We start from the raw sequence: 25,457 nt of genomic DNA, 5'->3' as shown, positions 1-25,457 counted from the left end.
GGATTTATACAGCATCTCAGTAAGTGAAACTTCTGAGCTACAAAATAATTGCTTTCCTGACCTCCAGAACAATTATTAGAGCAGTACAGTGAAAGCATGAGGATGAATACAAGAACAACACGAATACCTGAGAAATTTTTGAGGGCCACCATAGCTGCTCATGGTGATGAGAATGGCACTCACCATAGTGCAAAATACTCTATCACAGATCTTTATCCTATGTTCATTTCCTTATTATCTTGGATCGGACAACCTATTATAGCTCAGCACAGCAGAACTGTGTCCGAAGTAAATGATCCTGAGCCTCACTGTGAGGAGTATGACTGTTTCTTCTGTCTGCAGAGCGATTCACTCGTCAGGTGGCAAGTTTGGATACTAGGCCGGGAGTATCCCAGTGGCACCAGCGTGATCTCTATGCTGCTTAAGCATGCATGAGGGCCCTCACTACCACTCAGCAACAGAGAAAGGAAGCAGAGCCCCAAGTCCCCTCTCCTCCCAAGGCGACACTCATTTTCGCATTTCTGCTTCCCAGTTGCTCTGAACCTGAATATGTTTCCTATGGTGCTAATATGTATATGAAAAGGACAGAATATGACATCACAGGTTTACAGGTTTGCCACCTTACTACATTGAGGGAGAGATCACAAAAATAAAAATCTTTTATATATAAAAGAAAAACAAGACTTACACACATATGAGTTACTAACAGCAGATGGCTCCAGAGATTTGTTCATTTATGTTTTTGATTTAGATGAAAAAAGCTAAAACTCTGCAGGTGCAATGTGCCTGTGTCACGTATCTCGGCGGACGAAGCGGCCAAAGTGCTTGGCTCCTTGTTTTGGCTCCGAACGACTGCGAGGTGCAAACACACACACGCACACACATACACGCAGACACACGCACACACATACACGCAGACGCACACACACACACGCACACACACACACGCAGACGCATACACACACACACACACACACACACAGTTTAGGGTGAAGACCTGCCCAGCCCATTGTCTGTAACACTGTACCAGAACTTTAGAGAAGTAGCAGCCTATCATACTTTCCCGAATTGTATTATTTTCCCAATGTTTTATCACTATTTCATTTTTTTATTATTATTTTGTTTTTGTATTACTTGTTACATGATTTTTAATGGTAAAAATGCAAATGACTATATGTGTATGAAAACAGGAAATTTGCAAGGCAAATATTTCTCATATTTCGTATCTGGCAGTTTCTGATGTCATCCACTAACAGTCAGTATGGGTGTGGAGACGCACTGTGATGGGAGCAGATGGGTGCTGACACCTCCAGCGGAATGGGGAGGTCCGGGATTTCCCGTCGCGAACAAAACATGAAAAACAAATCCTTAAATTTTGCTGACCCCAGATACCTGTACTTTTCTATATTGTAGCGCTCCCGCTGTGCGCTTTTACTAGATGGGGAAAAAAAAGATATTGTTAAAAAATCCTGTGGCGCTGAGCTTGGATTTGGCCCGGAGAGTGGTAGGGGTGGCGGCGGGGAACGTCCCAGGCGCGTGCTGCACAGGCGCTGACAAGCAGAGTCTTCCGCTCAGGGTTCACTTTGAGGACTTGGAACGCCAAGTGTCACGGAAGAAAGGGGAACGCCGGCGACGTGGAGCTGGGAACCTGTTAAAATCCGGCATCCGATTCCATCTGTTGAGCAGCATCTCCATCTGAGAAGCTTTGTAATTAACCTGCTTATGCAGACAGCTTTTTTTGGCGGGGGGGAGGTTCAGATGTGATCCACCCTGGCCACCAGCAGCTGTGTTCAAGCAGGGGGTGGGGACTGAGGGGCAGCTTGAGGAACTCCCCATATTCCGGGCGCCTGGGATCACATGCTGTGCGATGTTCTCCGTCTTCAGCAAGCTTTGCCTGAGTTCTCCGTGTGGTGCCACCTGACGCTAAAAGCCTTATTCAGAGACTCAAATACTGTATGATATTTTGCTATTTATTAATTAAGTAGTATTTCCCCTTTATATTGTTGGAATGTCACAAATGTTACATTTTAATCAATAACATTTCGGTGCAGGCTGAGGTAGGGCAACACCATCACCATAAAGCATTGACATAGCACCCTGGGTAAAATCAGCCATATTTCTACTTAGCCTGCCTTGTGGGACAGAGTGGGCAAGAATGACACAAGCCTTAACCACAAAACTAATAGCTTGAAGAAACACACTAAGCAGTCATTTAAATGTGGGCTCTCTGTCACAAAGAAAATCTGCCCTTGGATTCAGGGTCAAGATTATTAAGAGTGCTATTTCCTTAGCTTTATACAGTAGTTACTTTCTTGTGTTCAAGATTCATTTTCCGTATGTTGATTTGCATATATATATATATATATATATATATATATATATATATATACAGTACACACACACACATATGCCTATGTATGTATGTGCGCGTGTGTGTATGAAATGTATAGATAGGCATGTTAATATAGTGTACATGTACACACACATATATGTCTTCAGGAATATGTGTCGGCACACATCGTTGACATCCCTACATGCATATCTTAAACAGTTTCGTTAATTCATATGTTAATATTTAACATGTAGCCTATTTTTTTTGTATCTCATTATGTTCAGGACTGGAGCAGTTTGTATGTCGGTTAACTGCGCATGAAAATTCTGCAGGATGCAAAACACCATATTCCGTGTTTACATACACATCGCTGCCAACAAAGATTCCACATCTTATGTATGTGCTATCAATGTACCGCTTCGATGATGACAGGGGAAAAAAAGCAGGAGCAGGAGTCGGCCGGTGATCCCGAGCGGCTGGCCCTCCTCTCGCCGGAATGAGGAGTTATAGTGCCTCCGAGTTCGCGCAGCAGCAGCGACTCTAATGGTGCCTTTCACCTCCCTGGCAGGTATCTGCTGTTAACTCTCTGAAGAGGAGCGCGTTTTCGCCGGCGAGTCCTCACTTCCCTGCTGGAAAAAAAGAATCAGCGCTAACTTGATTACGAAAAATATATATTAGTAAGAATTCAATTTTAAAACATACAAATGGCGTCAATTGGGGACTTCGATCCGCTAAACTCAAGCGTGCCTGCAACTAAGATTGAAGTTACCGTGTCATGCCGGTGAGTGTTATGCATAATTGGCTGTATATGAAAATAACCAGATAACTAAATTAATGGGGATATACTGATCTGTGTTTAACATCGAAGGAGCTGTTTTATTGCAGCGGAATGAACTAACCAGGTGATTGAAATAGAGTTATTGTAGCACAGCTGAGTGTCTGTACATATCACAGTTATACAAAGTATCGCGCTTCACTTCGGGTACGAGGCTATAAATATACCAAGCGTGGCTCTTTGAGGCTACTTTAATGCTTATTTTTGTGCTGGATTTATGTAAAATAATTTTCCATATATAGCAACTTATACATATCTAATTATTTTAAAATCATGAGTGGCTAATTGTACATGTCCGAACAATACGATAAATATGTAATACGTGGTAATATATTACCTACAAGAGGGAGGGGAAATGAGCGTTGCGTGATATTTCTTCTTAGTTTTTTTCTTGACAGTTTAGACAGATATGTTATATGTTAAGCATGCCTACTTTTATTCGTGGTAAAGAGCGAAATCGAGTACAGATCGTCTTCTGGGGACTGCTGTCGTTTGATTAGAAGTGAAAAGCGAGGCTTAAATTCCATTGATAGCATTTTCGGGGTAAACCAGCAGCCCGAGGTCCTCCGCACGTCCTCGCTGTCACAGCCGATGCCGTCTAGCTTTCTATGGGTAACCTGTTTGTTTAGGTTGTGTCGTTTGTCAGCATGTGTGCAAGATGGAATCTCTGTCTCCTATTGTATAGTAAATTAATGTTTCAATTTATGGTGTCCTTGAACTGTTTTTTTTTTCTTTCCAGTTACCCAACAATGACTTTACTTTTTATTCCCATTGTTGATATCGACCCCGAATAAAAGGCAACAAATTTTTCAGCTAAAATGAAGATTTTTCCTGCAATATGTTATGTGTAGTTTCCTGCATATTGAACTTCGCAGTGAGCTCTGAATGAATCATGTCGTGATTACAACCTAGCCAAAAATGAACTGATATATTTATGATGGGCTCTGAGGGTAATTGATAACATTTTAGGATGTTGCAAAATGTTGCACAGTAAGTGAATGGACCACTCTTATGGGTGGCTGCAGGTTTCAGCAGCATTTCAGCTACAGTACTTTGCACTTATGATGCCAAGTTAAAGGACTTGGTATCCTAAAGAACACTAGCTAAAAAGCAGAAATACCTGAGATTGAACAAAAAGTGGCCACCTTGCAATCTTTCAGGACTGTAAATGTTCACACCTGAACAACATAATACATATAATATATACATGGTGAAATATTCCTGACAGTTCCAGGAGTGACTAATATTGCATTGCCTATTTTAATACTGCCAGCAATTTTGAGAACAAATTAAGTAGATATAAACTCAAATAAATTTATCACAATTCTCTGAGAGCTGGTTTCCCAGGAGCTGTCATAAATCTTGGGTGATTATATTTGGTATTTATTTTCTGAGTGAGCATGAGATCCAGAAAGGTTAATTGAGAATCACTCTGCCACTAGTGACTCTGGAAAAAAAATGATCAGTTCCTGTGTATGACAATAACTTATCTGAGGTTAATTGTATGTTTGTTTTTTGTGCTGATTGGTATAATCAAGTTCTTGGTAATTTATTAATGAAAAGTAAACATAGCTTTAAGCAAATCCCATATATATACACATACACACAGATACACACACAGTCTATTGAGCTGTTTACTTGTGTTACATTATGTTGGGGGCAATCTCTGATGCCAGAGCAGGATAAAGAAGAGTTCACTGAAAGCTTTCTTGTTGACTTGTAATAGACTCCCTGCTGTGGTCCAAAACTGCAAATGGCAAGATTTCATCTTGATTTTTATCTCATGAATAGGACTTAACATTTTATTAAAACACTATTCATTTCACAGCTATGACTCGCTGAAGATTATGATTTTCTTGGTACTTAACGACGGGCTTTGAGATGCACAGGTCCAAGCACACAGGACCCGTCAATGCAGCGCATTGATTCACATTAAAGCACCGGGTGTCCTTGTTGTCACATTCTCTAGGCCGAGCTGGAAGATGCTTGCTGATTACAGTCACAGAGTGTTGACCTGTTGTGTTACCTGCCTCAACAGAGCTATTGATTGTTCTGCAGCATGCTTACATGTGCCATTTGGTAAAGGGAGGGCAATTCCTGCTCCCTGCATGACAGGAAATAGCCCTTCAGTTGGTTTGTGTAAACGTGTTCAAGCTTAGCCATTCCAGATTTGCTGAGATTTCAGAGCCTAGGAAAGAGATACTGAACCGTATCAGTGGACCAGAACATGGATGCAGCAGGAAAGAGGACAAAATCATTTACCAATTAATCACTGTGCAAACATATAATAATAAAAAGAAGAAGGAGAAGTACTTGGCACCTTTCATACACTCAAGGACACTTTACGATTCAACAAAGATACACATGACATCAAGAGAGTACAGGTTACATGCATGAAGATGAATAACATTCTTTGAAGAGATATGTTTTTAAACAGGAGATTGAAGTTTCATGAAATATTTTAATTCACAAAGATTGAGAGGAAGAACATTCCATTTTTTAGAGGCAGTTACAGTGAATGCCAACCATGGTGGATGTAATGCACATATAATATGCATATAATTACATTTGAATGTGCTGTGTACCTGTTAAAATGAATTATGTGGCATCTTGTCAGTGGCGGAAATTGCTCAGGTCTTCCCTGGGGGGCCGGGAAGGCCCGATTCGCCACTGGTTTGCACGGTGCCATGCCAAACACACTTGGCACAGGGGGGTTAATACAGCCGTCTTCCGAATGCAGCAGCCAAGGTCAGCTGGCACAGCTGTGGAGGGAAACAGTTTTCTGACAGAAGTGTGAATAAGTAAACCCTTCTGTCAAGGCAATTATGAAAACTGTAATAAAGTGTAAATGTAGTAACCTAATAAATTGTAGATGCTATTGACGGTATTACTAAGCAATACAGAATGAATACATTGTACATGAATGTGACGATACTTTGCAGATTAATAATTGTATAGACTAGAAAAGAAGAAAATAAGTCTTTTCTGAAATGTCATTTCAGGTGCTGACCTTTTAAAATGATCCAAAAAATGTACAGTGCGGTCTTCCAGCAGCGGAAAGTTCTTTCTAAAATGGAGCTCCGTATGTGCAGGTGTATTTGGGTGTGCAAAAATGTTCAGCTATGCATGTGCTTCTTGTGCTCACTGTCATTGAAAAGCTCATGTATAAAACATATCGCCGTGGTGTCAGCTTAATGAGCTGAATGCTTATCGAGAGGCACCATGAAGGAAAGGTGGCTCGTCTGTTTGTTCTCTTCTGTTGGGAGTCACTGCCAGCCGCCAGCAGCAGTGGCACCTCTACAGTGGTTTCTTTCCACGTGGAATTTTTTTGTTTCTGGAGGGAAATAAGATCGCAATTACGAATGAAAAAGAATACCTAAATTCTGGAAGCTGGATGTGTTTGAAATCTTGCATACAGCGACCTACCTAACTCCCCAAGCACAGTAGTGCAAGCATTTCCCAATCCGGTCCTCAGGGACCTACAGCTGGTCCACGTTTTTGCTCCCTCCCAGATCCCAGTAGGGGAGAAAAAAACTTGAACTGTCAGGCAGGGAGCTTGGAAGAAGCAAAAACATGGACCGACTGTGCGTCCCCGAGGGCTGGATTTGGAAACACTGCTCTAGAGAGATGGCTGTACCTTCACTACCCAGCTGACAGATTGGGGTTAGGGTTATGGTTAGGGTTAGGAGTTAGCAGGATGTTGGTGTTGGGCGAGCAAGAGGAACACATGGATACAGACAGACACTCTAAGTAAGGATCAGAAAGAAACAACAAGGATGGTTCTGGGGAATAAGACTAAACTCTGATTAATAGAGCTTGTCTGCTGTCTTTGGCAATGAACTAATGGAAAATGTGGGGATAATGTGTTAATAACATTTAATTATCTCCTCCTGTTATTTGCTTGTAGCCCACCATGCCAGAGACACTAATGGTAAGCCCTTCCTCAGGGCAACTGTTGCATTTAAAGTCTTTCTTCTGATGTCACAGTCTTAACCCTGAACTTCTGGCACCCAAACAATTTCTAAAAATTATCTCAATAAGTCACCATGAGGCTGCTCCTTTTCATACCCCGAATATCTATCCTGCCATGTCAGAGCAGGAATTATTTTCAACCAAAAAAATTACGAAAACTATTCATTGGAACCTAGGGTTTATCCATTGTATTGGTTGTAGGATAAAAATCGGCTGTTATTCAGGTTCCATGAATGTACCGGCGTTGGCGAGAAATCTGTGCTAAAGTGCCGATAATGAGAAAAGGATCCTGTCTTGTTGGAGAAAAAGCTGAGGAACGATGCTTCCTGCGTTATGAATTACTACTCTTAGCCTGGGATTACTAGTGCTATGATTTATTTAGAGGTGAGTACTAACTGAGTGTGTGTGTATGGTTACGTACGGCAAAGACCAAAGGAAACTCACAACGCCGTGAGTTTTATTTGCAGTAGTTATACAGAGCTGTTGTGAGAGATGGCTTTGGAAATACCAAAAGTCCACATTTACTTGTTTAGCAGATGCGTTTGTCCATGTGAGGAAAGCTCTGTGCTAGGAAACAGGGTCGGCAAGTGCTTGTGTAAAGGCCCAGTGATAAGAATACTACTCTGATGGCCGTGGGATTTGAACCTGTGTCTTTCCAGACAAGGACTTGGATATCAATCCCTCTAAGCCACAAAACTCTACAGCTTTCCTGCACCAAACTGGAACTAATGAGGGAAAAACACGGTACACTACACGTAACTCCCAGACTAGCTGAAAAACTGGCACCATGCGATACATACAACATCAAAGCTAGCAAAATCCTGGAAGGGCTAGACAAGTTTAGTTTTTAAAAATATGTGAAGCGTCTCACTTATCCCACAAGTCAAAATTATACAAAACCACAGAGGATCACAATGTACATCCCATCTGAACCTTGTAGCTCTTGCTGGTTTATAATGGCTCTTTACTGGGGATTAATAGCCTTGTCATTTGCAGTATGTGATGCTGGGAGCCATATTCAGAATTCCTAGCCTCATTGGAGAGTTTCTTTTTGTATGAAGAGTGTAAAACTTGATATGGTTGATTTTTAGCTTGTTTTCAAGTACAGTCAAACCTCAGATTGCGAGTGTTTTGCAAGATGAGTAAAATTTTAAATAAATTTTAACTTGATAAACGAGCGAGGTCTTGCAATACAAGTATTACGTATACGCTTTGTATGCCTAGTGTCACGTGATCAGATAGGTCTTCCCTCTCTCTCTTGCTGCGGGATTGTAGGTAATCGTCTCCCATGCTCGGTCCCAGTCGGCGTGCCTCACTCGTATAGTGAAAATGTAGTTGAAAAGCACCACCCAAATAAGGGTGTAGCAGTGTGAGCGATGAATCTGTTTAACGACAATGCAATGTCCACATTTTCGCGAAATCGAAAAGGAGGCAAAAGCGGCTGTCATTGGACAGGTTCCTTGTTAAAGTCACACAAAAACAAAAAGATTCCAGGGAGCCAACAGATAGCAGTGATTACGTTAGTTATAGTGGAAGTCGTCCTACAAAATAACCCTCCTCTTCTCCTCTCTCTCGTCTCCCTCACACCATCCACGATTCTTTTCAAAGGTAAAGTGCAGGTTAATTTTATTTTATGTATTTTTACTTTATATTTTGTATTAATAAATTTTTTATGAATATTTTTGGGTTCATCTGAGTTTCCATTATTTCTAATGGGAAAATTCGCTTTGATATACGAGTGCTTTGGATTACAAGCACGTTTCCAGAACGAATTATGCTCGCAATCGGAGATTTTACTGTAATTGATATTAAGCTTTTTGATCTGTATTTTAAAACAGAATATTATTCTCTAGAGAGAATAAGAATTTGGGTTTGGCAGGTAATAATCATCATGAGGCAGAGCGCAGTGGAGAATATTCACCATGAAATGCTCATGCTTTAAATTTTCAACATGATTGTCCATTGTCTTTTTTCTTTAGGAGCCTACTGGATATGGACACCTTCTCCAAGTCGGATCCAGGTAGCTGACACCGGCCTTTGTGAAGGGGACTTGAAAGACCCCAGACAGATAGTACCAAAGGAGGCTGCCTTGTCTAGCTGGTCAGCCTTGGCATGAGGCGAGAGACCCTTTGCTTTATTTGGTTTGACCCTGAAGATACCTGGTTGCAGTGGACTATGGAATCCTAATAGTTCTTGTTGGAATTAGTATTAATAATAATGCAATTACAAACCAATGACAAGGTTCTGAAACAACAGAGTTTATAACATTGAATGTGGCACATTTGTCCATAATTATTTCAAATACTTCCAAAATTGCATGTGTATCAAAATCCTGAGAATAAGCCTTGACTTATAACTGTTGATGTGGGTTGCTATGGTCACTAAGCATATGGACATTTTGATGGAGGACAGATGGAAGAATCCAGTTCTGATCAAGGTCCCATCGCTGAAATCAAAGTAAATTGAGCTTTACTTGATGAACACCTTGCTTTAAGGCACCATAATATGACATGGTTACTTCCACCTTCCGTAACTTTGGTGAACCAGGAGGTTATCCCAGAGAGCACAGAGCAAAGGCAGGGGACATTCAGACACTATTAGCTATTTAAAGGCACCAAATTGCTTAGTCAATTGTTTGTGGCCTATTGGGGGAACCCCATACCACATGGGGAGAACATGCTAACTAAGCAACTGAATTGACAAGCCGGGAAGGGTTAGGCTATAGCGCTACCCATTGACTGGCTATGGCATCCAAATGGAGCCATGCTAAAGATATCCATCCATTCTCTAACCATTTACCCTAGTCAGGGTCTCCTGGAGCTTATCCCAGACTGCAGTATATCCATCCATCTCCTGTAACTGCTTGTCCTATTCAGGGTCATAGGGAGGGGGCAGAGTCTATGGACTCAAAGCAAGGAACAACCCAGGATGGGGTGCTAACCCATCACAGGGCAAACACACACACCAATTACACCTCTGGACATTTTGGCAACTCCAATCAGCCTCAACATGTTTTTGGAATGCAGAGGAGAGGGAGGCTGGAGTATCCAGAGGAAACCTCACAACAACACAAGAAGAACATGCAAACTCCACACACAGAACCCAGGTAGAGACTTGAGCCTAGATGTAGATTAACATCATACCCAGGATGAAACAATCACAGGTTAAGGACCTGCTCAAGGGCCCAATGGAGTAGAATCACTCTGGGCATTCATGGGATTTGAACCAGCAACCTTCCAGTTGCAGGCAGAGATCCCTAGTCTCAGAGCCACCACTCCACCCACAGGGTTCTAGGTGTCAATTATTTGGCCTCGATCCTGCTATAGTATCCCTAATGATTTAAGGCCAGAACTTTGACTTGGCAACACCAAAACTTTAATGCTGTTGTTTCTGACCTATTCAGTTGTATGCCTAAGCCTCCGGTCATAAGCAGATGATTGGATTGATGATTAGAAGAGTACAGAATCCATAGTTCCTTCAAAAACGGCAGGTCTTTTGGGTCCTGAGGCAGCAAAGCTTCCCGAAACTGTTATGCTACCACCCACATGTTTGATTGTAGGTATGATGTACAAAGAGCACAACTTTCGACTCCATCTCCATGTAAACTTTATATAACATAACGATACTGATAAGAATCCTGGGGATTATCCAGATGTTCCTTTGCAAGTGCAAGACAAACACTGATATTATGTTTGGATAGCAGTTGTTTTCACCATGCTGGTGCCTTTTGGATCCCCTGAACTTAGTCAAGGTTGGAGGGGGCTGCAGTTCTTTGTATGTTCTACTGGGATCTTTTGTAACTCCTTTAATAACTTGTTGGTCTGCCCTTGGAGACATTTTGGCAGGCTGGCCTGTCTTAGAAAGATTCACCACTGTTCCCGATATTGTTCATTTAGAGATCTTTATTCAGTTATGCAGTGGAGTTCTTGATACTGTGGTGCAGTGGAATGCAAATGGCTTTGTGACCCTTTCCCAATTGATGTTTCAACAATTTGTTTCCTTAACTTTTCTGAAATTTCCATATATTCTTTGCGTAGTATTACTGCAGAGAGCTTGTGGTGAAGACTTCGCTATCATGGTAAGGGTCAGTATATAGTATGGTTTAGATGCCTCAAAGATTCTAATTATCAGTTAAATGTGGTCATCTGGTATTGTAAATTACTATACTATCATTTTTTCACATGGTCAGTATGTGTTTTGGATAGCTTCATTACTTACACACATTCGGTAATAATTTTAAATGGTGTTATCTGTTTGCTCTGTTTCACTTTATCAAATATTATATTAGGCTAAAGATCTGAAACCAATTGTTATGAAAAATGTGAAAATAATATATCAGGCAAAATCTTATTCACAACATTGTACTGTAAATTCTGACTAATTATCAACGTTGTTTGCATTAGCATTAGATCAGGTCAATGGAAATATAAATATATATTAGATTAATTTGGACTAATGACCTGTCAGTATACATAGATTAATCAGCTTATCTTAAAATGGAAGTGGTCCCCACAGATTTGTGAATACCAAAACAAATTTAGAGGAGTGATTTTACTGTAATCACATTCTGACATCACTCAGCCCCGGCACCCTGTATCCACCATTTATTTTCACGTGAATGATGCCTTAATGACAGATCAATAGGCTTGCTCCCGTGACCAGTGGTGGTCCCTTTAGAGTGCTCTGTAAGCCAAAGATAATTGTTTGTACCGAGCATCCTGGTACTCAAAAATTACACCTGTCACCTTGGTCTAAAAAAAAAAAAAAAACCTTCATAGTGAAAATAGCTAAATCACTTCAGTGTTTGCTACAATTACTACACATCTGTCACACACACTGCAAGTCAAAAAATACCCAGTCTAACCCCATAGAAGTGCGTGCATTATAATTTAGATGAAGTTATTGATCTTAAAATGCCCTCAGTTTGTACCTCTACGGGGGGTTTCAGTTTCAGGGTTGGTACTTAAAGTCTTTTCCCATACTTGGCTGTGTAATAAAACCTCACAAGAAATTTCTATGTTTCTGGTTTTTTCCCCAATGTCTGGTGTGACCCAGAGGGGTAAATAAAAGTGTGACTAATGGAAGTCCTGGAGGTACAGTCCTGTATACATAATATAGGAAATGTGCAAATGTGTTTTATATAAGGTTTTATATAAGATTCCCTGAGTACTTGCACATTGAAATGACAGAGATTCCTTTTAAAAATGAGTCCCTGTCTCTTCTAAATCTTTTTTTTTTTCCTAAACAGATATAGTTACCTCCAATGACAGTATTAGCAGTTTTAAAATCTGCATCGTGATATGTCTTTGTGTGTTTATTTAAATGAATTGAAGTCATGGTCCCTTGCATTTGCACACCAACAGAGACATGTACAGGTATATGCACTCATTGCCCACTTTATGAGATCCATCATATGGAGCTCCATGTAGGATCCTCCTTTTGTCCCTAGATCTGCACACCATGGTTGTGCTAAGCTGTCATTTTTGCTATTGGGCCCTTCCTGTTAGCTTTACTAAGTATAGCCATTGTCCTCTAGCACAATGTTTTCAGAAACACACCTGATATTTTTTTTTAATCACAGCATTCTTTGTAAACTCCAGATCGGTGTTTGCCAATCCGGTCCTCAGGGACCTACAGACAGTCCACGTTTTTGCTCCCCCTCAGCTCCCTACCTGTGGACTGTCTGGCAGAGATTTCGGAGGGAGCAAAAACGTGGACCGGCTGTGAGTCCCCAAGGACCGGATTGAGAAACATTGCTCTAGATACTGCAGTCGATGAAAATCCCGAGACGGTGCCTTCTGAGCTGGTGGGACCACCACATCTGGCATTAACAATCATACCATGTATAAAATCACTTAGATTTGTCATTTTAGCCATTCTAATGCTTCTTAGCTGCAACATAATTAAACCTCTAGACCAGTGTTTCTCAACCCAGTCCTCAGCGAACCCCAGCCAGTCCACATTTTTGCTCCCTCCCAGCTCCCAGCGAACCTGTACCGGCTATTCGGTGTTCCTGATTGGCTGGGAGCTGGGAGGGAGCAAAAACGTGGACTGGCTGGGGTTCGCTGAGGACTGGGTTGAGAAACACTGCTCTAGACACTGTCTGCATGGTATAAATATTCAGTTACAGGCAAATGATGAACTGTTTTGAGGAGTAGGATGTTTGTGTTAATGAGTATTAGTAGTAGTACTTGTAATTAGTGGTTACTATGCAATATATAAAATTTATGTTAAATCTATGATCTATCGGTGCCTTTCATAATACAGTATGAGCAACTATTACTACTCATATGCAATTATTGCAGTTTTTGTAATCCCTGGGTCCGATGCTACTGAGTATTTACAGGTTGGACTGTGCCTACATTCTTACAGAAACTAGCAGCGTTACCTCACACCTCTGCGACCCAGGTTTGAGTCTCCATCATGGCTCCGTGTGTCGTCATGGGGTTTTACTCAAGCTTCCTCAGTTTCCCCCCACAGTCCAAAAACATGCTGAGCTTAATTGGAGTCACCATATTTTCCTTAGGTGTGAATGTGCATGTGACTGGTGTGTCTGTGCCCTGTGATGGGTTGGTATCCCATCCTGAGTTATTCGCTGCTATACGATCGTGGCTTGCAGAATTGGGTCCAAATCTTCACAGTGTTACACTGGACAAATAGGTGTAGGAATTGGATAGATGGATGGATGGTTGGATGGATGGAGAAATCACGATATAGAAATAGGAAAAGTCAAATTTCGAACATGTCACAAAACAAAAGTTCTGTATTAATTGTGTTGTTAGAGTGATTAATAAAAATTTTAATTATAAAGGACTGGGATCCATCATGATTAATGACTACCTGGCAAAGTATATAATGGATCCATCAATTATTGCTGAAGGACTAACATTAGAACAAAGCAGTTTGTGTATATATGACGGCTCTGATTTCAAATCTAATCTGAACTGTTAAGCTTGTAAAATATATACCATGAAAATTACACAGTGTTATAAATTATGCTATTGTGCCTGGAGTTTGTAAGGGCCCGATTTGCTTGATACATTTTTTTTCAGTTTGATCAAAACGAATCGCTTTGATGTGTAATATTATATGAAAAATGGAAAACACAATGAAAGCCACAGGCACACTGGCATGTATGTGCTGCGTGCTGTCAGCATCATTAATTATAGCTTATTTTCACTTGACAATGTCGGACTGAAGTTATTCAGGTGACAAATGCCATATCAGTAATACACAAATGTTCTGTCAAGTCATTGTCACTGCAAAAGATCAGATATCTCATGAATAGTGGGTATTGTAAAAAAAAAAAAAAAACTGGATTAAAATCATAGCTGTGTGTTCACATGCTACTTCCAGGCACCAGGTTAATCCATATATTTTGCGTAGCTGCTCTGCGATGCAGTGTTACAATGAGCCTGGAGCCCATCCCAGAAAACACTGCAAGAGCCGGGTGACCATCTCAGGCCACACGCTTTCTGTCAGCAAATTATAGCCTTAGAATGGGAATCAGTTGGATTTGCTTCAGCACATAATACATGTGTGAGCTTATTGCACAAAACCGTCTGTTTAACTGTCACTTACGAAGACGGCCTCCATGTTGTTTAGATGTATAAAGCAAAACCACATCGACAGCAGCAGCTCATTTTTAGTTTCACTTCAATTAATTTTTTTCAATAGTTTTATATAGTGGGGGGGTCTTCCTTCGTTTGTCTTTCAGAAAAATCAAAGCGATCCTATTGACAGATCTTATTATTTGTGGAATTAGCCTTGTGAAGAGTAAAATATTTCTGACACGGAATAATAAGGAGACGATGAGAAAGGTAGGGAGGTAATTAATCCTCATCACCTCATGTGGTTATTAAAATGGGTCATATATTTTGTGCAGCAGTCTCTTTGTGTCAGGAATACTGGGACTGTCACACAGTGAAACGGATACATGCCGAGTTAAATATGAGCGACTAGAGACATGTGACCCCTAACCCCTAATTTTGCTGATGGGTCACTTAGAGCTGGTCATGGGGATGTTTTTGATGTCTCAGACATAATTACGTCTCCATCATATATCCATCTCATGAAGGCATCCATGGATCTCGTATCATTGACCCCCAGTCACTGCAGGCTCAACTCTGTCTCTGGCATTTGATCAGCCAAGGACAGTGATTCCCGATGCAAATGCTGCTTTATTAGTTCCTTACAAAGACGCAGAAGAAGAATGTGGGTGTATTACGCAAAGTGTTTAGTTAGAGAATGCAAATGTATGGATTCTCCTCTATGGCACTGGAACTCTCTGTCTGAAATATCATTTACATTTACTATTATCTCATTATGGCTGGTGGCCAAAAAAACAGAAAATATAATAAAAGATGTAATGGGGACCTGGAATGCTGTCGTGCAACCCCATAGACTATGTGAAGTAGCGTATTTGGCCATTCTTTAGGGATAAAAGCCTCCAGTAGGTTGATGGAAGAAGATGGAAATGTGCTTTGCCATCTGTGGAGCTGCTGCTTGAGGCAGTCCCGGAATGTGCTTGACTTTTATCACCTTAAAATATGGGAAAATGATGAGGGAATAGTGTCCTGCAAAATGCTCTCATGTCCCCTTTTAGGACAATACAGCGTAATCATTGGACCTAATGAGTCGCGTGTAATGGCTTCCACTACCATTACAGACCCCCCCAAGGTTTGACAGCTGGCCATAGACTTTGTGGTCTGAAGGCCTCGTGAAAAATGGTGACAGGTGACTCGTAATATCATTATTTTTCCCTTGCTCACAGGGTTTATGCTCCTTACATTAGGTTTGGCATCTTTGTACACTTTCCTTGGATACAAGCAGCCACGCCATGACTTGAGTGACACCCACAACGAAGAGTTTTTGTTCAGACTGGGCTACCTGGGTGCTTAATCAACGTCCGTCTATCGCTGTCAGCAGCTTAGACTTTGCCGATGTGTTTTGTCTGTGTCTGGCAAATGATTTTCTCTTTTGCACAATTTGATATAAATTATTATCAGGAGTGATCAGGCGTCTATTTATTGAACATTTGTTGTCTGGTTTTATGTGTCTGTGGAACCCCCAGAAAGTTTTCTACTGATTTTTCTATTTTGAGAATGGTGTACATTTCACATAGCCTGACATCTCAGGTTATATATTTGTGATGATGTCTGAAAGGTACAGCGGTCCTGTCATGATACAGCATTAGATGTTTGCTTAATCTTTCCCAGCCATGGGTACGGCCATGCACTTTGTAACACCAAGCTCACATAGACAAACTGGCTTGGAAATGCTGCAGGGCTATGAAACCTGCAGGGTCCGGAACCCCAGAGGAGCCCCAGAGGAACCCCAGAGGAGCCCCATAGGAGCCCCAGAGGAACCCCAGAGGAACCCCAGAGGAGCCCCAGAGGAACCCCAGAGGAGCCCCAGAGGAGCCCCAGAGGAACCCCAGAGGAGCCCCAGAGGAGCGCTTGTCATCACTGCATGGCTGAGGAAGGGGAAGGCAAACCCAGCCACACCACTGGTGCAGCCAAGCAGGGAAAGCCTCAGAAGAGAGAGAGGGTTTTATTGCATCCATTCTGACAGGGTATAGGCTTCAGGTCCCAAAAATAGCTCACGTTCTGAATTGTGTTTGTGGCTGGAACTGGTACCAGTAGATCAAAACACACCACACTCTGTACCAAATAAAATTCCTGGGATCCATTGCAGTGAAGGGGTACCATACATATAACTGGCTGTATCAAGGTTCTGTCTCACTGTGGTTGCTGGTGCCCTACCTAAGCCAAAGGCTTTGGATGAAGTCTTATTCAACTCTGACACAAAAACAGTGCCAAGTTACGTGTTGTATGTATTGGCCATCAGACCCAAAAAACATCTGGTGTGAATATGAGAAGTTCATTCCAAATACCATTTATTATTATTATATTTTTTTTGTTGTTGCGTGAAATGTGACACTGTCTCAGATTACGATATGAAACCCATAAAACAGAAGCTGCAGAGGCATCAGTCTTTATTTGTGTCCCTAGAGTGTGTGTGCTGTGAATACTTAGTAGATAACCTTGTTAAGGATGACTTTGACATTAATATTTTGTCCTCACTTCCTCTCACGCCTCTCTGTCAAGGCTCTCCATTTGGCCATGAAAATGTATTTGTGTCTGTTTTTCCACCGGAGAACTGCAAGTGAAACGCTGTTTGCCTGGATTTCCTTCTGTTTCTTTGGGGGGGAAATGCTTATACAGTAATCTGCATTTGTGCGTTTGTGTGTTAATGCGATCGCAGGCATTCATGGCGTCTGTGAATGAGGGGTGTCACAGTCCAAGGACCTGAGGTCAGTTTCACGGTGGTTGTGGTCACAGCCACAATATCTAGGCTCTGTGGGTTGGTCTGTCAGATACCAGACACTTCTTAGGTCCAGTAAGCTGTAGGAGTCAATGAAATTTGGTGTAAGGGATAGAACATAATACATTCTGAACATATATTCTGAATGGGTGTAGCTGTCAGCATTTTACAGGTGTGATTTACATGGGCTTAAGTGATTTTATTCTTTCCTTAAACTTTGTATAGGATGTAAAACACCGTAGGTTAAATTCTTGTTTGGCTGTAAATCCTGTACATTTGGGATTTCACCTGTGAAAAGCAAGGAATTTATTTTATGAAAAAATGACAGAGCTGGCAATGAAAAGGGAGCTGTGTATATTGTCTTCAAAAAAACAGTGAAACCATATTGCTGCTGTAAGGTGAAACCTATTGGTTTAAATTCTACAGCAAATACGCCCTGACAACTTTGCCCTGTTTTATCGTCATGTTGGTTTGGCCTTCAGCAAAGATTGTCATGGAAATTGCTTGGAATCTCAGCCCTCGATACGAATCTGTAACCTGATGGCTGATGGCTGCACTGACTCATCCTGGTTTATATATTTATATACCGCACCCAGTAGCCCTGGTAGTAAATCATCCATTTAGGTAATAGAAATAGAAATAGCTAATAGAAAACAGCTACAAAGCTTCTGTCTAATTGAGCTTAAATCTTTTAGGGATTCTGATTAGTATCTAATTACTGTCTTTCCGTATATATTAGTTTTTTTTGTCTACGTATTGGTTTACAAAGACCTCTCTGCAAAACAAACTGAATTTGTGACAACATGAGAAGTGGCTGAGAGACTAGTCGAGGTCTGTTCTGGTTAGATACGCGGGTGTTTTGCTGGGTCTCTGTCCACCCTCCATGGAGCCGCCCATACAGTCAGGTGAAGTAGGACAGGCGAAGAAGAGGCTCAGGAATCTGGACAACAGACGAGCTCAGAAACTGTGGCCTGTTTAAAATGCCCCAGGACCGCCTCCTCTGAAGATAGTAACCCAAAAAAGTAATTAAAGAAGACCCAATCTGTACTTTCTGCTGGAAACAAATTAAGCCCTCTTTCATTAACACCTCATCACGAGCAGCCTCTGTCATATTGAAAGAGAGCTTGTCCCATTGTGGGCCCTGTTCAGATTATAATTCTACGCATTTATTATAACTAATCAAACCGCCCTAGGCTTTCTGCAAAGGTCAGTTTTGAATATGAGTTTTGTGTGTCAGTTTTCTTTTAGCTGGAACCCTAATTCTCTGTGCGGCGAATGTGCACATTGTACAGACTTCTTTGTTGTTGACAAAGCAGCTGAAAAATCGCGAAGATGATTTTCATGTCCACCTTCGACAGCTGTAGAGGACTTATTTCTCTAAGGGGATATATGGAAAGTTATGGCGAGAATTAAGATTGAGGGTCACAAATAGCAGTTGTTTCCAAACCATGAGTGTCGTTTTCTGATCACAAGACTATCTTTAATTTAGCTCAAAATACACCTGATGCCTTTTCGAAAGAGAAGGCTGTGATAGACAAGGTCATATTTGGCTAGAAAAGCAGTGCATGCTTTAAACCTGTAACTTAAATGATACAAGCAGCAGCTTTGCCCTTGTTAAGTACAGAAGATGTATTATCATGTGGTCATGAATGGTCATGTGGTCATGAATGGTCATGTGGTCATGGATGGTCATGTGGTCATGGATGGTCATGTGGTCATGGATGAAGGAAGAAGACTTTCACACAGGCATTTGATTATTAGCACTGCATCAGCAAGTAAAATCACTGTACTTCAGCACTAGTAACCTTAGATAAAATGCTTCCTATGTAACTGAGCTAATTTATTTGATTTATTTAGCCAGTATGTCTTCTTTAACACAAATAGCATTAAAGACAGAGAAGACTGGGTGTCTGTGTACAGGCTCCGCAACGCCATTTTAGCCTTGTGTGGCTAGGAGGAATATAAAACACAAATTTAGCTAGCGTCTCCTTTGGTGGGTCCCCCCCCCTTTCATCACTCCATAGCAGGGCTCCCCAAGAGCCAAATTCCATCAGCAACACAATGCCAAGGTCCACTGTGACTAAACATTTGCCAGCTGAGGGGAGGGGGTTCCCCAGATGATAAAATCGGGGCGGGATTGCAGACTGGGTTGTGGTTCGGTCTGAGTGTGGACCACAGTCCACCAGTAGGTGACCACTGCTGTACAGCGATGTCTCCTGTCAGCTGGACACTGTAGATTGAGACTGAGAGTGTAGGTGGGTCTGACTATCTGGTCCTTCCCTCCTAAATGCCTTTGCTGGTCCTACTGTTTTCTCAACCATACTCCCCTTTTTGCCTGATGTCCTTTGTGTTATTTCTCCACACTGTACATTATTAAGCTGGTCACTCTATTGTGTTTCTCCGAGATCCCCTGTGACAGCTCCACTGTTGCAGGAAGTGCCAGTCAGGATGATGGGTAAGCAGTGATCAGATGCCCTGCCGTCTGGCCCATGGCACGCAGGTCCTTCTGCATGGTTTCCTCCTTTGCTCGCTCAGCTTTCCCACCGTATGCCACTGGACCACCTCTGCATGCCAGCTCTCCATTCGCCGTGCAGATGTTAGGGAGGAGGCTGCATTGCTGATTAGCCAAAAAGCTGAAAGAGTTGAGAGTTTGAGGGTATCTTCCTGCACATTCAAATCATTCAACCTTCAGAATAAATTCACATTATCATCAAGGTATTTTACTTTTGGCATCAGTAAATAATGATAGAATGGGACCTCAGGGTAGTAGAGAATGGCAGTATGATCAGGTTCAGGCTGACATGCTGATTTTGTTTGTGTGCGTTTGGGAGAGAAGTTTGTTATTCCCATGTATGTGGGGATATCAAGGTCACACCTGTGCTCACATGCTCACCGGAGTGTGAGGCAGCGGCTCTTTACTGCCATGCAGCCCGGATACTGGGAGTCTCCCTCCTCCGACCACCTGCCACTCCTCTTCCCCTGCCGCTGAGCCACCCCTCCCCCCAGACCAGCCTAAGCCTGGCGTGCAGCCACACCACCCTGTTTAATAATTTATACCTTAAACCAGGGGTTCCCAACCCCTTCTCCATGGTACTGGTGCTGGAAACGGTCCCTGGTCAGTATTCTACTGGGTCGCAGAACACTGGGGGTTTGGGTTTGGGAGGAGGGGATCCAAAAGCAAAATATGTATTCTCAGACCACACCGTTCGTTTTTCAGCCCCTAACGTTTGTTCGTTCTGATCATGTCTGAAAAAATAACGTAAATGGTCAAACTTATTAAATCAGGCCTCCTGATCAATCCAGCACCACCCCAGCTGAGAAGTTTAATCAGCGTGTCAGTTGAAGACGCAGAACTTCTACATTAAACCACAACAGGAGGGGGGATTTTAAGAGACTTTTCAGTATCAGACAAATGCGGCAGGACATCTGCATGCAAGCTGTTTAAGGGTACAGTTATAGCACCAAGGAGCTCACTTAACCCACTACAAAGTACTTGGCTTATGTAGGACCTATGTCATAGTTATGACCCATTTATATTTGAAGTACTGGATTTATAGCTTAGACTGGCACAGTCTGTCACACTGCAACCTCGTGCACTCAGGGTCATCATGGGTCTCTGTCCTGCCCCTCTGTGTGCAGAGTCTGCATGCTCATGTGGAGTTTCCATTCTCTGCCTATTCTGCTCACAGCTCCTGCAAGCAATTTAGGAAAACTGACATCTGTATGGTTCCCTTACTTAATTATGTTTGTGCACATAGACCTTCTGAATTAGCATCTTGTCCACGATGCTCCTTCCCTTGTGCCCTGTGTGTCTTGAGAAAGGTGTATTAATTGTTAACTATGACCACAGGAAAATAATTCTTACACATTAGCATCCCCTCTGGGATTTGAGCCAACGACCTGCAGTGATTAAGTTTACAGCCTTAACACCTTCACCACGTAGTGATGCAAGGCGAAACCACTTTGCTGCTGTCTCAGTAGGTGTGTGTGTGTGTCTGTGTGTGTGTGTGAGAGTGTCTGTGTGTGTATGCGTGTGTGTGTGTTTGTGTGTGTGTGCGCGTGTGTGCGTGTGAGTGTGTCTGGGTGCGTGTGTGTCTATGACACAGAGCAGTTGTGCTTCATCCTATGGGGATACTGTCAGAAAACAAATATGAAGTTGTTTCAAAGTACATTTAAGCTGAAATAAAATCGTGTTTCATTGAGTTGTGAGAAACTTGTAAAATGTTTTCAATTCCTTCCCCTCCCCCTCTGCGTCTCTTTCTTCCAGTGGTGGTCCTGTACGTGCAAGGTATCGGCACTAAAGAATGGAGGGAGGTAAGTGCAATCAGTTCACTTTAAGCTGACCTCTGAGTTTTATTGCGCTCGCTGCTTGACACTGTGACCTGCTGCCTTTGCTGTGACTTATTCTGCCGAATTCAGATGTCCTGGCTACAAGTACGTGGAGAAAAACAGGAAGAAGTCGCTCTGTTTGTTAGGGTGTTTATTAATATTCTTTAGGAGTACCAAGATGTTTAATTGATGCTCAGCTACATGTTGAATTATGAATAATGGAGGCGGCGAAAGGATGCTTGGCATCACCCTCACTGCCGCATCAGACGGTGGAGTCTGGGGTCAGGCTGGAGTTAATGTGGCGACCACTGCCTCATGCGGTTCCACACTCAGGAGGGGCTTATGAAATATTCACAGATGGCCCCCGCCCCCAGAGGAATGTGTGTGTTTATGTGTGTGTGTGTGTGTGTGTGTGTGTTTCATGGAGAGGGCAGCTGCCCGCGTCAACCTGTGCCGCCGTTTTGGGTCTGACAGAGGGCAGCCAGGTCATTGGCATGGGCTTTATTTTTAGGGCAAACCAGCTACGGGTGGCCAGGGTGGGCACCAGCCAGGAGGCGAGTAAACATGCCCGTTAAAGAAAAGCACCTGGGAAACAGGCAGACCTGATCTGGGTTTTGAATTGATAGAGCAAGCATTTGATTCCGGTCACAAAAACGTTTTTGAGCCACTGATCTGTGTTACCATAGTGTTCTTACCAGAGAAGCTACGCTCAAAGTATATGCACTGCTCAAAAAAATTTAAGGAACACTTTTTAATCAGAGTATAGCATCGAGTCAGTTTAACTTCTGGGATATTGATCTAGTCCGTTAAGTAGCAATGGGGGTTGTTAATCGGTTTCAGCTGCTATGGTGTTAAAGAAGTTAACAACAGGTGCACTAGAGGGGCAACAATGAGACGACCCCCAAAACAGGAATGGTTTAACAGGTGGGGGCCACTGACATTTTTCCCTCCTCATCTTTTCTGACAGTTTTTTTCACTAGTTTTGCATTTGGCTACAGTCAGTGTCACTACTGGTAGCATGAGGTGATACCTGGACCCTACAGAGGTTGCACAAGTAGTCCAACTCCTCCAGGATGGTGCATCAATATGTTCCATTGCCAGAAGGTTTACTGTGTCTCCCAGCCCAGTCTCAAGGCCATGGAGGATATTCCAGGAGATAGGCAGTTACTCTAGGAGAGATGGACAGGGCTGTAGAAGGTCCTTAACCCATAAGTAGGACCAGTATCTGCTTCTTTGTGCAAGGAGGAACAGGATGAGCACTGCCAGAGCCCTACAGAATGACCTCCAGCAGGCCACTGGTGTGCATGTCTCTGACCAAACAATCAGAAACAGACTTCATGAGGGTGGCCTGAGGGCCCGACATCCTCTAGTGGGCCCTGTGCTCACTGCCCGGCACCGTGGAGCTCGATTGGCATTTGCCACAGAATACCAGAATTGGCAGGTCCGTCACTGGCACCCTGTGCCTTTCACAGATGACAGCAGGTTCACCCTGAGCACATGTGACAGACGTGAAAGGGTCTGGAGAAGCTGCAGAGAACATTATGCTGCCTGTGACATTGTTCAGCAAGACCGTTTCGGTGGTGGGTCAGAGATGGTCTGGGGTAGCATATCCATGGAGGGACACACAGACCCCTACAGGCTAGACAACGGCACCTTGACTGCCATTAGGTATCAGGATGAAATCCTTGGACCCATTGTCAGACCGTATGCTGGTGCAGTGGGTCCTGGGTTCCTCCTGGTGCATGACAATGCCCGGCCTCATGTGGCGAGAGTATGCAGGCAGTTCCTGGAGGATGAAGGAATGGATACCGTTGACTGGCCCCCATGCTCGCCTGACCTAAATCCAATGGAACACCTCTGGGACATAATGTTTCAGTCCATCCGACGCCACCAGGTTGCACCTCAGACTGTCCAGCTCAGTGATGCCCTGGTCCAGATCTGGGAGGAGATCCCCCAGGACACCATCCGTCGTCTCATTAGGAGCAGCCCCGACATTGTCAGGCATGCATACAAGCACGTGGGGGCCATACAAACTACTGAGTACGATTTTGAGTTGCTGCAATGAAATTTCGGCAAAATGGACCACCCTACCGGATCATTTTTTCACTTTGATTTTTGGGGTGTCTTTGAATTCAGCCCTCTGTAGGTTGATAATTTTCATTTCCATCAAACGATGTGGCATCCTTTCGTTCCTAACACATTACCCAGTCCATATCAGTATAGATATACGGCATGATTTTTTCCCCCATTGAGATCTGATGTGTTTTCAAATTTTTTGAGCAGTTTGCATAAAGTATATACATAAAATGCATCAATAGCTACATGGGCATTAAGGAGTCTCTCTCCCTTACTCACTCTTTCTCTCTCTCCCCTTCTGTCCAGTGCTTCCTCTTTATAAAAAGAGCTGTCTATTTCTGTGATATTTACCATGAGTTTATGAGTTTGCCTGCACAGCCAGTCGTGTTTCCACTGCCGTGTGCGGGGGGGGGGGGGGGGGGGGGGGGCACAGATGCTAAAAAAAGATCTGTGTCTTAGCAAGGGGCATGGATACAGGTGGCCACCGATCGCTCCCCAGGATGCTACATTGGGGTTTTTGCTATGATTATTACGTGTAGTTCAGTCAATGTTGATAGCATATAGATTATGTTCCTCCTAGATCTTGTTGCGATGCTCATTATTATATTGATCTACAATTGTAGCCAAAAATACTGGCACCTTGCACTTTTTTCAGATTATGCACTAGTTCTTTCACAAAGTTGTTGACATTACAAATATTTTGGCATTAACATGAATTTCATTTATTTGTAGTGGAACAACAGAAAAACTGGCAAAGCTAGAATGCCAAAAATGGTATTGGCAAAGTTATGATGAACTTTTTTAACTTATTTGGCGCAATTGCATTTCAAGCCGGTGATCCTGTTTTAATCTTTATTTAAACTCAAAGGTAACAAGTTGCAAATGCTGGCAGTTTATAAGCATTTTAAATAATGATAGTGGGCTCTATGGTAGGAGATCCAGGAGGACACCCCAACCCCCCCCCCCCCCCCATGCCAGTCTGAATTTCACCAAAACACCCCTGAACAAACCAAAATCCCCCTCCGAGAATGTACTCTGAACAGATGAGACCAAATTAGTATATTGGCATTACGCTCACAGAAAACAAATGGAAGCTTTCAAAGAAAAGAACAGTAACCCACAGTCAAACATGCAGGAGGCTGACAGATGTTTTGCCTTTTTTGCCCCTGGCACTGCGTTCCTTGAAACTATACATGGCATCATGAAATCGGAAGGTTACCAAGGCATTTTGGTGAACAATGTAGGACCTGGTGTCAGAAAGCTTGGTCTTTGTCGAAGTTCGGATCACAGGACAATGCACAATCCAAAGCCCACTTCAAAAGCACCCAGAAATGATTTTAAAGCAAGTGCTGGACTATTTTGAAGTGGCCAACAATGAATCCTGATCTCAATCCCATAGAACGTCTGTGGAGAGATGTGAAAAGCCCTGTCACATCTAGGAGACCTGCAGCAATTTGCAAAATAGCAGCGGCACAAAATTCTAGTGGAGAGGTGCAAGAATTTATGACTACAGGAGGTACTGGCTTGCAGTTATTTTTGTTAAAGGATGTACTAACAAATATTAAGTCTCAGGTTCTCTGTGAAATA

General features: G+C 42.6%; 1 protein-coding gene across 1 annotated transcript in view; it reads left to right on the top strand.

Annotated features, from left to right (window-relative positions):
- Positions 1-2,616: 2,616 nt before the first annotated feature.
- Positions 2,617-25,457, top strand: part of LOC111840337 (copine-9-like) — a 79,381-nt gene continuing 56,540 nt past the window's right edge. Inside the window, exons 1-3 of the mRNA XM_072713806.1 lie at positions 2,617-3,113; positions 9,119-9,159; positions 21,733-21,779. Coding sequence (XP_072569907.1) covers positions 3,037-3,113; positions 9,119-9,159; positions 21,733-21,779 — 165 coding nt within the window. The 5' untranslated portion in view covers positions 2,617-3,036. The remainder of the gene's footprint in view (positions 3,114-9,118; positions 9,160-21,732; positions 21,780-25,457) is intronic.

Source organism: Paramormyrops kingsleyae, chromosome 6 (assembly GCF_048594095.1).
Source record: "Paramormyrops kingsleyae isolate MSU_618 chromosome 6, PKINGS_0.4, whole genome shotgun sequence".
Lineage (NCBI taxonomy): Eukaryota > Metazoa > Chordata > Actinopteri > Osteoglossiformes > Mormyridae > Paramormyrops > Paramormyrops kingsleyae.
Note: the sequence above shows the minus strand (reverse complement) of the source record. Positions and strands in the feature narration are given on the sequence as shown.